We start from the raw sequence: 15415 nt of genomic DNA, 5'->3' as shown, positions 1-15415 counted from the left end.
GTCCCATCCCGCAGCCCCTATCCCAGCCCTGCCGCACCCCTCAGTCCCAACCTGCAGCCCCTACCCAGCCCTGCCAGCACCCTTCCGTCCCCACCCGCAGCCCCTATCCCAACCCCGGGACCCCCCACCCCCCTGCCCTGCCGGCACCCCTCTGTCCCATCCCGCAGCCCCTATCCCAGCCCTGCCGCACCCCTCAGTCCCAAACCGCAGCCCCTATCCCAGCCCTGCCGCACCCCTCAGTCCCAACCTGCAGCCCCTACCCAGCCCTGCCGGCACCCCTCAGTCCCAACCCGCAGCCCTTATCCCAGCCCCGGGGCCCCCCCGCCCCCCAGCCCTGCCGGCACCCCTCAGTCCCCACCTGCAGCCCCTACCCAGCCCTGCCGGCACCCCTCAGTCCCCACCTGCAGCCCCTACCCAGCCCTGCCGGCACCCCTCAGTCCCAACCCGCAGCCCCTATCCCAGCCCCGGGGCCCCCCCGCCCCCCAGCCCTGCCGGCACCCCTCCGTCCCCACCTGCAGCCCCTATCCCAGCCCTGCCGCACCCCTCAGTCCCAACCTGCAGCCCCTATCCCAGCCCTGCCAGCACCCCTCAGTCCCAACCCGCAGACCTTATCCCAGCCCCGGGGCCCCCCACCCCCCTGCCCTGCCGGCACCCCTCTGTCCCATCCCGCAGCCCCTATCCCAGCCCTGCCGCACCCCTCAGTCCCAACCTGCAGCCCCTATCCCAGCCCTGCCAGCACCCCTCAGTCCCAACCCGCAGCCCCTATCCCAGCCCTGCCGCACCCCTCAGTCCCAACCTGCAGCCCCTATCCCAGCCCTGCCGCACCCCTCCGTCTCATCCCGCAGCCCCTATCCCAGCCCTGCCGCACCCCTCAGTCCCAACCTGCAGCCCCTACCCAGCCCTGCCGGCACCCCTCAGTCCCAACCCGCAGCCCCTATCCCAGCCCCGGGGTCCCCCCGCCCCCCAGCCCTGCCGGCACCCCTCCGTCCCCACCTGCAGCCCCTATCCCAGCCCTGCCGGCACCCCTCCGTCCCCACCTGCAGCCCCTATCCCAGCCCTGGCAGCACCCCTCCGTCCCCACCCGCAGCCCTTATCCCAGCCCCGGGGCCTCCCACCCCCCTGCCCTGCCGGCACCCCTCCGTCCCATCCCGCAGCCCCTATCCCAGCCCTGCCGGCACCCCTCCGTCCCCACCCGCAGCCCTTATCCCAGCCCCGGGGCCTCCCACCCCCCTGCCCTGCCGGCACCCCTCTGTCCCATCCCGCAGCCCCTATCCCAGCCCTGCCGCACCCCTCAGTCCCAACCTGCAGCCCCTACCCAGCCCTGCCAGCACCCCTCAGTCCCAACCCGCAGCCCCTATCCCAGCCCTGCCGCACCCCTCAGTCCCAACCTGCAGCCCCTATCCCAGCCCTGCCAGCACCCCTCAGTCCCAACCCGCAGCCCCTATCCCAGCCCTGCCGCACCCCTCAGTCCCAACCTGCAGCCCCTATCCCAGCCCTGCCAGCACCCCTCAGTCCCAACCCGCAGCCCCTATCCCAGCCCTGCCGCACCCCTCCGTCCCAACCCGCAGCCCCTATCCCAGCCCTGCCGCACCCCTCAGTCCCAACCTGCAGCCCCTCACCCAGCTCTGCCGCACCCCTCAGTCCCAAACCGCAGCTCCTATCCCAGCCCCGGGGCCCCCCCGCCCTCCAGCCCTGCCGGCACTCCTCCATCCCCACCTGCAGCCCCTATCCCAGCCCTGCCAGCACCCCTCCGTCCCCACCCGCAGCCCTTATCCCAGACCTGGGGCCCCCCACCTCCCTGCCCTGCCGGCACCCCTCCGTCCCATCCCGCAGCCCCTATCCCAGCCCTGCCGCACCCCTCAGTCCCAACCTGCAGCCCTAACCCAGCCCTGCCGCACCCCTCAGTCCCAACCCGCAGCCCCTATCCCAGCCCTGCCGCCCCCCTCAGTCCCAACCTGCAGCCCCTATCCCAGCCCCGGGGCCCCCCCAGCCCTGCCAGCACCCCTCCGTCCGCACCCACAGCCCCTATCCCAGCCCCGGGGGCCCCCCACCCCCCAGCCCTGCCGGCACCCCTCCGTCCCCACCCTCAGCCCCTATCCCAGCCCCGGGCCCCCCCACCCCCCAGCTCTGCCAGCACCCCTCCATCCCATCCCCAGCCCTGGGGTCCCACCCCCACAGCTCTGCCGGTGCCCCTCACTGCTGACCCACAGCCCCCTACTTGCCTACGCCAGGCTGCCCGCGTCCCCGTGCCCCCAGCTGGGGCCGCTCCCCCACCCCGTACCCGGAGTTCGCTGATTAGGTCTCCGGCCTCGGCCAGCGTCATGCCTCCCTCCTGGGCCAGGATCTGCTGCACCGTCTGCAGGACGCCGGTGGCCATGGTGACGTCCCCGCAGACGTAGAGGTGGCCCCCGCGCTGGCATAGCACCTGGTGCACCTCGCCCGGCAGCTGCGTCCGCAGGACGTCCTGCACGTAGGCCTGGGGCAGGGCAGAGCGTCAGTGCGGGCCGCCCCGGCCCCCCAGCCAGCCCCGCTGGGCGCAGCCCCCGTTACCTTGGGGATGTCGGGGTCCCTGGAGAAAGCCGTCAGCACCCGGCTCAGCGCCCCCTTCTGCTGGGCCTCCAGCGCCTCCTGCTGGTAGAGGTGGTCGAGGCGGGCACAGCGGCAGCCGAACACCAGGGTCATCTCGCCCGGCCGGAGGCCTGGAGGGCAGGGGCAGGGTGAGGGGCAGTAGTGGCCCCCCCGCCCCGGGATCCTGCTCCCGCCCTGGCCCTGCCGAGACCCCTCCCGGACACACCCTCCCAGTGCCCCTCGGCAAGGCGCACCAGGTCCCCCCAGCCAAGAGCCCTAGGGACCCCCAGCCTCTCCGCCCAATCCAGGCCCCCCAGGCCCTGTCCCCAGTCCCCCAACCTGCCCAGGCCATGAGCCCTAGGGACCCCCAGCCCCCCGCCCAATCCAGGCCCCCCGGCCGTCTGACCTTCCGTCTCCATGGCGTGCAGCCGCTGCTGCCAGAAGCCCCGGAAGGGGGCGATGCCGGTGCCCGGACCCACCAGGATGCAGGGGGCACTGGGGTCCTGCGGGAGCCGGAAGGACGGGGCCCTGTGTGGGGAGGGACGGTGTCTGGGGCATGGCACCGGGTCGAGCCGCCTGCGCGCTGCAGGGCCTCGGGGCAGGGGCCACGGCAGCAGAAAGGGTTAATGGGAGGAGGAGGGGTCCCCAGACTAGGGGTGGAGCAGGGCATGCTGGGAGATGTGGGGCCTGTGGGGTGAAAGAGCCACAGGAGGGAGCATGCGGGCAGGGTCCAAGCCCCACCAGCCCCCACCCTGAGCCTCATGCAGGGTCCCCCCCTCCCCTCGCCCTGGCTCTGTCCTGGGCAGGGTCCCACCCCCATCCAGGCTCTGTGCCCCGGGGCAGGGTCCCAGCTCTGCCAGCCCCCCGCCTTGGCTCTGTGCCACGGGGCAGGGTCCCAGCCCCGCCAGCCCCCCGCCTTGGCTCTGTGCCCCGGGGCAGGGTCCCAGCTCCGCCAGCCCCCCGCCTTGGCTCTGTGCCCCGGGGCAGGGTCCCAGCTCGGCCAGCCCCCCGCCTTGGCTCTGTGCCACGGGGCAGGGTCCCAGCCCCGCCAGCCCCCCGCCTTGGCTCTGTGCCCCGGGGCAGAGTCCCAGCTCCGCCAGCCCCCCGCCTTGGCTCTGTGCCCCAGGGCAGGGTCCCAGCTCTGCCAGCCCCCCGCCTTGGCTCTGTGCCCCGGGGCAGGGTCCCAGCTCCGCCAGCCCCCCGCCTTGGCTCTGTGCCCCGGGGCAGGGTCCCAGCCCTGCCAGCCCCCGCCTTGGCTCTGTGCCCCGGGGCAGGGTCCCAGCCCCGCCAACCCCCCGCCTTGGCTCTGTGCCCCAGGGCAGGGTCCCAGCTCTGCCAGCCCCCCGCCTTGGCTCTGTGCCACGGGGCAGGGTCCCAGCCCCGCCAGCCCCCCGCCTTGGCTCTGTGCCCCGGGGCAGGGTCCCAGCTCCGCCAGCCCCCCGCCTTGGCTCTGTGCCCCAGGGCAGGGTCCCAGCTCTGCCAGCCCCCCGCCTTGGCTCTGTGCCACGGGGCAGGGTCCCAGCCCCGCCAGCCCCCCGCCTTGGCTCTGTGCCCCGGGGCAGGGTCCCAGCCCCGCCAGCCCCCCGCCTTGGCTCTGTGCCCCGGGGCAGGGTCCCAGCTCCGCCAGCCCCCCGCCTTGGCTCTGTGCCCCGGGGCAGGGTCCCAGCTCTGCCAGCCCCCGCCTTGGCTCTGTGCCCCGGGGCAGGGTCCCAGCCCCGCCAACCCCCCGCCTTGGCTCTGTGCCCCGGGGCAGGGTCCCAGCTCTGCCAGCCCCCCGCCTTGGCTCTGTGCCCCGGGGCAGGGTCCCAGCTCCGCCAGCCCCCCGCCTTGGCTCTGTGCCCCGGGGCAGGGTCCCAGCCCCGCCAACCCCCCGCCTTGGCTCTGTGCCCTGGGGCAGGGTCCCAGCTCTGCCAGCCCCCGCCTTGGCTCTGTGCCCCGGGGCAGGGTCCCAGCTCTGCCAGCCCCCCGCCTTGGCTCTGTGCCCCATGCAGGGTCCCGGCTCTGCCAGCCACCCCCCTTGGCTCTGTGCCCCGGGGCAGGGTCCCAGCTCTGCCAGCCCCCGCCTTGGCTCTGTGCCCCGGGGCAGGGTCCCAGCTCCGCCAGCCCCCCGCCTTGGCTCTGTGCCCCGGGGCAGGGTCCCAGCCCCGCCAACCCCCCGCCTTGGCTCTGTGCCCCGGGGCAGGGTCCCAGCTCTGCCAGCCCCCCGCCTTGGCTCTGTGCCCCATGCAGGGTCCCGGCTCTGCCAGCCACCCCCCTTGGCTCTGTGCCCCGGGGCAGGGTCCCAGCTCTGCCAGCCCCCCACCTTGGCTCTGTGCCCTGGGGCAGGGTCCCAGCTCTGCCAGCCCCCCACCTTGGCTCTGTGCCCCATGCAGGGTCCCGGCCCCCCTTACCCTCTGATGAAGGCAGGCACCATGTCCCCCTCCTGCAGCTGGGCCAGCCAGGTGGAACAGACACCGAAGTGCAGGGGCCCCTTGCCGTCTGTGGGACACAGGGGAGGAGGGGCAGGGTGCTCAGAAGCCTGATGGGGATGGCACCTGGCCCGCATCCCCCTCCCCTTCCACCCGGTACCCTCCCCACCTCCCCTCTCCCACTCAGATACCCTCCCTCCATCTCCCCTCCCAAGCTCCATCTCCCTGGGGTGGGGGTGGGGTTGGGGGAGCCAGGCTGCTCACCTTGCTGCGGGGTTGCCCTGGCCATGGGGTATCACTCACTCTAGCTGTGGGGGGGTGTTGCTCATCCTCACTGGGGGTGGGGTCACTCCCTGGCTGTGTGGGGTGGAAGGGGGGTTGCTCCCCTGGCTGGGGATAATATTCAAGGCATAACTATCATGGCAATTAATTGATCTTTAACTATTCATGGTAAATAGGCCCAATGGCCGGTGATGGGATGTTAGATGGGTGGGATCTGAGTTACTACAGAGAATTATTTCCTGGGTGTCTGGCTGGTGAGTCTTCCCCACATGCTCAGGGTTCAGCTGATCGCCATATTTGGGGTCGGGAAGGAATTTTCCTCCAGGGCAGATTGGAAGAGGCCCTGGGGGTTTTTCCCCTTCCTCTGTAGCATGGGGCACGGGTCACTTGCTGGAGGATTCTCTGCTCCTGGAAGTCTTTAAACCACAATTTGAGGACTTCAATAGCTCAGACATAGGTGAGAGGTTTATCCCAAGAGTGGGTGGGTGAGATTCTGTGGCCTGCATTGGGCAGGAGGTCAGACTAGATCATCATAATGGTCCCTTCGGACCTTAATATCTATGAATCTATGTAAAAAGAAAAGGAGGACTTGTGGCACCTTAGAGACTAACCAATTTATCTGAGTATAAGCTTTCGGGAGCCATAGCTCACTTCATCGGATGCATTCAGTGGAAAATACAATGGGGAGATTTAAATACACAGAGAACATGAAACAATGGGTGTTACCATACACACTCTAACGAGAGTGATCAGGTGAGGTGAGCTATTACCAGGAGGAAGCAGGGGCGGGGGCGGAACCTTTTGTAGTGATAATCAAAGTGGGCCATTTCCAGCAGTTGACAAGAACGTCTGAGGAACAGCGAGGGTGGGGTGGGGGAATAAACATGGGGAAATAGTTTTACACAAAGATGGACTACAAGCCGTCAGGAACAGTATCCCTGATAATGTCACGGCAAACCTGGTGGCTGAACGTTGTGACTTTGTTCTCACCCATAACTAGTTCACCTTTGGGGACAATGTATACCTTCAGATCAGCAGCACTGCTATGGGTACCTGCATGGCCCCACAGTATGCCAACATTTTTATGGCTGACTTAGAACAACGCTTCCTCAGCTCTCGTCCCCTAACGCCCCTACTCTACTTGCGCTACATTGATGACATCTTCATCATCTGGACCCATGGAAAAGAAGCCCTTGAGGAATTCCACCTGGATTTCAACAATTTCCATCCCACCATCAACCTCAGCCTAGACCAGTCCACACAAGACATCCACTTCCTGGACACTACGATGCTAATAAGCGATGGTCACATAAACACCACCCTATACCGGAAGCCTACTGACCGCTATTCCTACCTACATGCCTCCAGTTTTCACCCTGACCACACCACACGATCCATCATCTACAGCCAAGCTCTACGATAAAACTGCATTTGCTCCAACCCCTCAGACAGAGAAACACCCACAAAATCTCTATCAAGCGTTCTTACAACTACAATACCCACCTGCTGAAGTGAAGAAACAGATTGATAGAGCCAGAGGAGTACCCAGAAGTCACCTACTACAGGACAGGCCCAACAAAGAAAACAACAGAACGCCACTAGCCGTCACCTTCAGCCCCCAACTAAAACCCCTCCAACGCATCATCAAGGATCTACAACCTATCCTGAAGGACGACCATCACCCTCACAGATCTTGGGAGACAGGCCAGTCCTTTCTTACAGACAGACCCCCAACCTGAAGCAAATATTCACCAGCAAACACACACCACACAACAGAACCACTAACCCAGGAACCTATCCTTGCAACAAAACCCATTGCCAACTGTGTCCACCTATCTATTCAGGGGACACCATCATAGGGCCTAATCACATCAGCCACACTGTCAGAGGCTCGTTCACCTGCACATCTACCAATGTGATATATGCCATCATGTGCCAGCAATGCCCCTCTGCCATTTACATTGGTCAAACTGGACAGTCTCTACGTAAAAGAATAAATGGACACAAATCAGACGTCAACAATTATAACGTTCAAAAACCAGTCACAGATCACTTCAGTCTCTCTGGTCACTCCATTACAGACCTAAAAGTTGCAATTCTTCAACAAAACAAACTTCAAAAACAGACTCCAGGGAGAGACTGCTGAACTGGAATTAATTTGCAAACTGGATACAATTAACTTAGGGTATGTCTACACTACGAAATTAGGTCGAATTTATAGAAGTCGGTTTTTTAGAAATCGGTTTTATATATTCGAGTGTGTGCGTCCCCACAAAAAATGCTCTAAGTGCATTAAGTGCAGTAACTCGGCGGAGCGCTTCCACAGGACCGAGGCAAGCGTCGACTTCCGGAGTGTTGCACTGTGGGTAGCTATCCCACAGTTCCCGCAGTCTCCGCTGCCCATTGGAATTCTGGGTTGAGATCCCAATGCCTGATGGGGCTAAAACATTGTCGCGGGTGGTTCTGGGTACATATCGTCAGGCCCCCGTTCCCTCCCTCCCTCCGTGAAAGCAAGGGCAGACAATCGTTTCGCGCCTTTTTTCCTGAGTTACCTGTGCAGACGCCATACCACGGCAAGCATGGAGCCCGCTCAGGTAACCGTCACCCTATGTCTCCTGGGTGCTGGCAGACGTGGTACGGCATTGCTACACAGCAGCAGCAACCCATTGCCTTGTGGCAGCAGACGGTGCAATTGGACTGGTAGCTGTCATCGTCATGTCCGAGGTGCTCCTGGTGGCCTGTGTGAGGTCAATCAGGAGCACCTGGGCAGACATGAGCGCAGGGACTAAATTTGGAGTGACTTGACCAGGTCATTCTCTTTAGTCCTGCAGTTAGTCCTATTGAACCATCTTATGGTGAGCAGGCAGGTGATACGGATTGCTAGCAGTCCTATTGCATCATCTTCTGCCGGGCAGGCAAGAGATGAGGATGGCTAGCAGTCCTATTGTACCATCTTCTGCCGAGCAGCCATGAGATGTGGATGGCATGCAGTCCTTCTGCACCGTCTGCTGCCAGCCAAAGATGTAAAAGATAGATGGAGTGGATCAAAACAAGAAATAGACCAGATTTGTTTTGTACTCATTTGCAAACCCCCCTCCACCCCCGTCTAGGGGACTCATTCCTCTAGGTCACACTGCAGTCACTCACAGAGAAGGTGCAGCGAGGTAAATCTAGCCATGTATCAATCAGAGGCCAGACTAATCTCCTTGTTCCAATAAGAACAATAACTTAGGTGCACCATTTCTTATTGGAACCCTCCGTGAAGTCCTGCCTGAAATACTCCTTGATGTAAAGCCACCCCCTTTGTTGATTTTAGCTCCCTGTAAGCCAACCCTGTAAGCCGTGTCGTCAGTCGCCCCTCCCTGCGTCAGAGCAACGGCAAATTCGACCCAGAAAGGCCGATTTAAGCGCTAATCCACTTGTCAGGGGTGGAGTAAGGAAATCGATTTTAAGAGCCCTTTAAGTCGAAATAAAGGGCTTCATCGTGTGGACAGGTGCTGGTTTACATCGATTTAAAGCTGTTAAATTCGACCTAAAGTCCTAGTGTAGACCAGGGCTTAGGCTTGAATAGAGACTGGGAGTGGATGGGTCATTACACAAAGTAAAACTATTTCCCCATGTTTATTCCCCCCTCCCCCCCTGTTCCTCAGAGGTTCTTGTCAACTGCTGGAAATGGCCCACCTTGATTATCACTACAAAAGGTCCCACCCCTACTTGCCACCCCCCCGCCCCCGCTCTCCTGCTGGTAATAGCTCAGGTTACCTGATCACTCTGGTTACAGTGTGTATGGTAACACCCATTGTTTCATGTTCTCTGTGTATATAAATCTCCCCACTGTATTTTTCACTACATGCATCCGATGAAGTGAGCTGTAGCTTATGAAAGTTTATGCTCAAATAAATTTGTTAGTCTCTAAGGTGCCACAAGTCCGCCTGTTCTTTTTATGAGTTTACGGTAAGCATGCCTTTAGCCAGAATCCACCTTGAATGGAATGGTTACTAAGCATGAAGTTATAGCTGGTGTAAGGAAGTTATTGCCTAAGGCTCTTTTGATTGGGAAAGATATTAAAGTTTTGTTCAATCCAGTTAACCGGTCACAGGAAAGGAACGATCTTAAACCTGTGTCTATTATGGGCAATGATTTGCCTGGGGAGGGTTTCTCCAAATGTCTGTCTGAGGAAAAGAGCTGTTTGTCTGTGAATGAAGTTTCTGAATGTCTGTCTAGTGTCTCAGAAGTGAATCTGGAATTAGATAAAGAGCAGAAAGATCTCGTGGGTCAGGAAAACGTTTCTCAGGAGCAGATTAAAGTGGATGGTCAGGTTAACTGAGGAAGGAAAAGGTAGATTTTTGATGGGTGATGGATTGTTGGCTAGTGCAGCTTGTAAAAGTGAACCTGGAATAGGTAACTGTGATTTGATGGAAGTAACTCAGTGTAGTGAGAAGAACAGCAGTTTGCCACTCCCAACAGATAATGTGCCTGGTAAGGAAAGTCTCGATGAGCCTAGGCAGCCTTGTGAGCTGATGGCTGTGTCTAGTCAGCAGGGTGGGAAGGCGAGGAGAGTGGAAGATGAGTGTCCCTGGACCTTACCTGTTAGCTGGGTGGAGAATTGGGACAGTGAAGGAAATGTGCCTGTGTCTGTCAGGGGTATTGACTTGCCTGTGGAGGGAGCTACCCTGATCTCCAAGCAGTTGCCTGTGAACAGCCTTGTGTGCTGGGACAAGGCAAATGAGATCCCAAGCTGTGTGTCTGGTAAAGGAGAAGGTGTCTCCAGTTCTTTGTCTGTGGAGCAGACAGAAGGGGCCTTTCAGCCTGTGCTGGTCGAGGATAGTGCAGTTGTCTGGTTCACTGTAAGTAGGTCGCATCCAGTTAGTGTCCTAGCAAAATCCCAGAGCCCAGACAATTCTGGTGCTTGTATTTTGCCTGTTGCTAGTGTGTGGTTGGAAAAGGGTGGAGCAACTCTGTCTGACCAGGTTGATGTCCTAGCCAGACCACAAGGAGAGCATAAAGGTGATTTGATTGTGTTACCTACTAACAGTTTGACAACTTGTAAAAAGAAGGAAAAGATTCCTGAACTTGTGTGTGGCAAAGGGAAGGAGAATGCTTCTGACCTTTTATCTAGGAAGTCTGTCAGTTTGCCTGAAAGGGGATTGTGTAGGAATCCGCCGGATGGGCCAGAGGTGATTCTGGATGTAAGTGAAACTCAGAAGTTGGAAGTGGCTCAGCAGAGCAATGCTTCTGTAGAGCAAGGTAAAGGTAAATTGATGCTTAGAAAGATTCCTGAAGAGAAAAATTTTCAGGGTGGTCTCTGCAAGCAGTTTACTGCAACTGAAGGGGGTGGAAGTGATTTAACCAAGGAAGTTTCAGTTCCTCACAGCCAGAAATTTTCTGTTGTAAATGGATCCACTGACTTTCCTTTTGAAAGATCCAGTGTGGATAGCTTTGAGAAGGTCTCAGATGGAGTAAAAACTGTTAAGAAAGTTGACCAGCCCTGTGACCAAGTGGCTGTGTTTGGCCAGCTTGTTGGGAAGACAATGGTGTTGGAACAGGAATGTCTCCGGGCTAATTCTATAAGTAAGCAGTCCGTGCTTCACAGTCTGCAACTGGTAAACACACCTAGCCAGAAAAAAACAAGGACTCCTTGTGGCACCTTAGAGACTAACCAATTTATTTGGGTATAAGCTTTCGTGAGCTACAGCTCACTTCATCGGATGCATTCAGTGGAAAAGACAGTAGGAAGATATATATACACAGAGAACATGAAACAATGGGTGTTGCCATACCAACTGTAAGGAGACCTATCAATTTGAAAACTCGTGAGTTTCAAAGAGTTATCTTTGAAAACTCGTGGCGAACCGGGGAAGTCCCGGATGACTGGAAAAAGGCTAATGTAGTGCCAATCTTTAAAAAAGGGAAGAAGGAAGATCCTGGGAACTACAGGCCAGTCAGCCTCACCTCAGTCCCTGGAAAAATCATGGAGCAGGTCCTCAAAGAATCAATCCTGAAGCACTTGCATGAGAGGAAAGTGATCAGGAACAGCCAGCATGGATTCACCAAGGGAAGGTCATGCCTGACTAATCTAATCGCCTTTTATGATGAGATTACTGGTTCTGTGGATGAAGGGAAAGCAGTGGATGTATTGTTTCTTGACTTTAGCAAAGCTTTTGACACGGTCTCCCATAGTATTCTTGTCAGCAAGTTAAGGAAGTATGGGCTGGATGAATGCACTATAAGGTGGGTAGAAAGCTGGCTAAATTGTCGGGCTCAACGGGTAGTGATCAATGGCTCCATGTCTAGTTGGCAGCCGGTATCAAGTGGAGTGCCCCAAGGGTCGGTCCTGGGGCCGGTTTTATTCAATATCTTCATAAATGATCTGGAGGATGGTGTGGATTGCACTCTCAGCAAATTTGCGGATGATACTAAACTGGGAGGAGTGGTAGATACGCTGGAGGGGAGGGATAGGATACAGAAGGACCTAGACCAATTGGAAGATTGGGCCAAAAGGAATCTGATGAGGTTCAATAAGGATAAGTGCAGGGTCCTGCACTTAGGACGGAAGAACCCAATGCACAGCTACAGACTAGGGACCGAATGGCTAGGCAGCAGTTCTGCAGAAAAGGACCTAGGGGTGACAGTGGACGAGAAGCTGGATATGAGTCAGCAGTGTGCCCTTGTTGCCAAGAAGGCCAATGGCATTTTGGGATGTATAAGTAGGGGCATAGCGAGCAGATCGAGGGATGTGATCGTTCCCCTCTATTCGACATTGGTGAGGCCTCATCTGGAGTACTGTGTCCAGTTTTGGGCCCCACACTTCAAGAAGGATGTGGATAAATTGGAGAGAGTCCAGCGAAGGGCAACAAAAATGATTAGGGGACTGGAACACATGAGTTATGAGGAGAGGCTGAGGGAGCTGGGATTGTTTAGCCTGCAGAAGAGAAGAATGAGGGGGGATTTGATAGCTGCTTTCAACTACCTGAAAGGGGGTTCCAAAGAGGATGGCTCTAGACTGTTCTCAATGGTAGCAGATGACAGAACGAGGAGTAATGGTCTCAAGTTGCAGTGGGGGAGGTTTAGATTGGATATTAGGAAAAACTTTTTCACTAAGAGGGTGGTGAAACACTGGAATGCGTTACCTAGGGAGGTGGTAGAATCTCCTTCCTTAGAGGTTTTTAAGGTCAGGCTTGACAAAGCCCTGGCTGGGATGATTTAACTGGGAATTGGTCCTGCTTTGAGCAGGGGGTTGGACTAGATGACCTTCTGGGGTCCCTTCCAACCCTGATATTCTATGATTCTATGATTCTATGATTCTAATTATCAGCAGGGGAAAAAAACCTTTTGTAGTGATAATCAGGATGGCCCATTTCTAACAGTTGACAAGAAGGTGTCAGTAAGAGTAGGGGGGAAATTAGCAGGGGGAAATAGTTTTTACTTTGTGTAATGACCCATCCACACCCAGTGGAATTCCTGTGAGCAGGAAGTTTCCACTTTCAACCTTCTAGGAAAAAGGTGGGGAGGGAAAGACCCCATCCTACTGAAGGGAAAAATGAGTGTCCAGCCTTGAAATTGGTAGCAGCTAAGAATTTAAAGGCTAGTGTCTGTGGTAATGCAAATTGCCTGGCTGGCAGGGAGAGGAAGAACTTGTTAATAGCTGTTAGCACAGAGAGCATGCCCCATCAGCCAGTGAGTTCGGTTAAGCAAGAGAAATCCGGGTTTGATCCTTCAGGACAAGGAGGAAAAAGAGAACTTGATTTTGCAAAAGGAAGCCGCAGGCTAACCCTAAAATGCCAAAATCCCAATGGTATTGGGCCAAAGGTGATTGTGATTGCGATGGATTTGTTGTTGTTGCTCATGGTAATTCTTGTAACTAGTGTGTTGCTATTACCATAACTGAAAATATGTCCAATGTACCTAATCTTTTGAAAAAACCCCTGACCATGTTAAGAGTGATACATGAGATCACACTTTGTGTTAAACAGCCTTGTTATACTGATGTTTCACGGTTAATGCCCGTGAACAGTCTTGGAACTTGGAACTTTTCACAGGGGAAAAGACATTCCAGACCGGATGTGCTGTATGAAAAGGGAAACTGAGGCACACTATCCTATTGCTTTCACGGCTAACTGCCAAGATTCCTGTACTATGGACAACATTAATATCTACGTTGACGTGATGTTAATTGGGTTCCACACATTTGCCAGAGCTTGTATGGATAAAGTAGCTACGTTCTTTAGCTCTTGGCAAGATCACATGAGACCTACAGGAACCATGCTGCAAGGGCAGATCCAATCCACTATTGTTCTAACCAAGTTTTACCTGGGGTCTGTAAAGAGATTCAATCATGTTATTGACCAGGACTTTGATAAACCATTTCTGTTATAGACTAATACGGCTTCTAACCCAGTACAAGCTGTAGTGAGACAGAACCCAGGATGGGGAGCTCTTGGGATGCAGTCAGTGATGTTTGTGTCATTTCAAATGGGGAGGGGTAACCAGTGGTGTTCCCCAAGGGTCAGTCCTAGGACCAACCATATTCAACTTATTCATAAATGATCTGGAGAAAGGGGAAAACAGTGAGGTGGCAAAGTTTGCGGATGATACTAAACTGCTCAAGATAGTCAAGACCAAAGCAGACTGTGAAGAACTTCAAAAAGATCTCACAAAACGGCAAATGAAATGTAATGTGGATAAATGTAAAGTAATGCACATTGGGAAAAATAACCCCAACTATACATACAATATGATGGGGGCTAATTTAGCTACAACTAATCAGGAGAAAGATCTTGGAGTCATCGTGGGTAGTTCTCTGAAGATGTCCACGCAGTGCGCAGCAGCAGCCAAAAAGGCAAACGGGATGTTAGGAATCATTAAAAAAGGGATAGAGAATAAGACAGAGAATATCTTATTGCCCTTATATAAATCCATGGTGCGCCCACATCTTGAATACTGCGTACAGATGTGGTCCCCTCATCTCAAGAAAGATATACTGGCATTAGAAAAGGTTCAGAAAAGGGCAACTAAAATGATTAGGGGTGTTGGAACGGGTCCCATATGAGGAGAGATTAAAGAGGCTAGGACTTTTCAGCTTGGAAAAGAGGAGACTAAGGGGGGATGTGATAGAGGTCTATAAAATCACGAGTGGTGTGGAGAAAATGAATAAGGAAAAGTTATTTACTTGTTCCCATAATATAAGAGCTTGGGACCACCAAATGAATATTAATGGGCAGCAGGTTTAAAACAAATAAAAGGAAGTTCTTCTTCACTCAGTGCACAGTCAACCTGTGGAACTCCTTGCCTGAGGAGGTTGTGAAGGCTAGGACTATAACAGGGTTTAAAGAGAAAAGGATAAATTCATGGAGGTTAAGTCCATTAATGGCTATTAGCCAGGATGGGTAAGGAATGGTGTCCCTAGCCTCTGTTTGTCAGAGGGTGGAGATGGATGGCAGGAGAGAGATCACTTGACCATTACCTGTTCTTCTGGGGCACCTGGCATTGGCCACTGTGGGTAGACAGGATGCTGGGCTGGATGGACCTTTGGTCTGACCCAGTCTGGCCATTCTTATGTCCTTATCCCTTCCTGCATCAATTTTACATGAACTGGGACTGTATAGATCATTGTTGCAACCAAGGTCCTGCAGTGGCACCAAATCTTGTACAAAGGGGGTCAAATAAGGTGTCCATGAAAAGGTGATGGTTTGCTGGTTAGGATTATGCGGTCTGTATGCATGTATCATTTTTGTATTTAAAGTTATAAGTATTGGCTCTATCCTGTCTGTAGTTCAAACGTGTGCTGTGCTTCTGGGTGCCACCCCAGACAAGTTGGTGTCAGCTCTGCCCAGCCTGCTGGATGGCCCATTAAGGACCATCGGCTACACAACTGACCCACTGAGAGAAGACAGACACACCTTGGGACTCAGCCAGGCATGCAGGGACCTGCCTATGGACAGAACTCTGAGGTATTTCCAGGCCATGTGCTGGGCAGCTTGTGTTTGGAACAAAGGAAGCACAAGCCACATGGCAAAAGGACTATAAAAGGCAGCTGCATCATCTCCATTTTGTCCTCAGTCCTGCTTCTGATCTCTGGAGGGACTTTGCTACGCTGAAGCTCTGAACCAAGGACTGAATGACCCATCCCAGCTGGGGATGTTCTCCAGAGACTTGAT

General features: G+C 56.0%; 1 protein-coding gene across 3 annotated transcripts in view; it reads right to left on the bottom strand.

Moving 5' to 3' along the window:
• NOS3 (nitric oxide synthase 3) overlaps window positions 1-15415 on the bottom strand; it is a 90048-nt gene that overhangs the window by 398 nt on the left and 74235 nt on the right. For all 3 annotated transcript variants that reach the window (XM_073334950.2, XM_073334952.2, XM_078851881.1), the window contains 4 exons: window positions 4959-5046; window positions 2975-3096; window positions 2551-2699; window positions 2282-2476 (listed from right to left, as the gene is read on the bottom strand). In XM_073334950.2, the coding sequence (XP_073191051.1) occupies window positions 2282-2476; window positions 2551-2699; window positions 2975-3096; window positions 4959-5046 (554 nt within the window). The remainder of the gene's footprint in view (window positions 1-2281; window positions 2477-2550; window positions 2700-2974; window positions 3097-4958; window positions 5047-15415) is intronic.

Source organism: Lepidochelys kempii, chromosome 2 (assembly GCF_965140285.1).
Source record: "Lepidochelys kempii isolate rLepKem1 chromosome 2, rLepKem1.hap1, whole genome shotgun sequence".
In the NCBI taxonomy this organism is placed as follows: Eukaryota; Metazoa; Chordata; order Testudines; family Cheloniidae; genus Lepidochelys; species Lepidochelys kempii.
The sequence above is the reverse complement of the archived record's forward strand: the minus strand, read 5'-3'. Positions and strand labels throughout refer to the sequence as shown.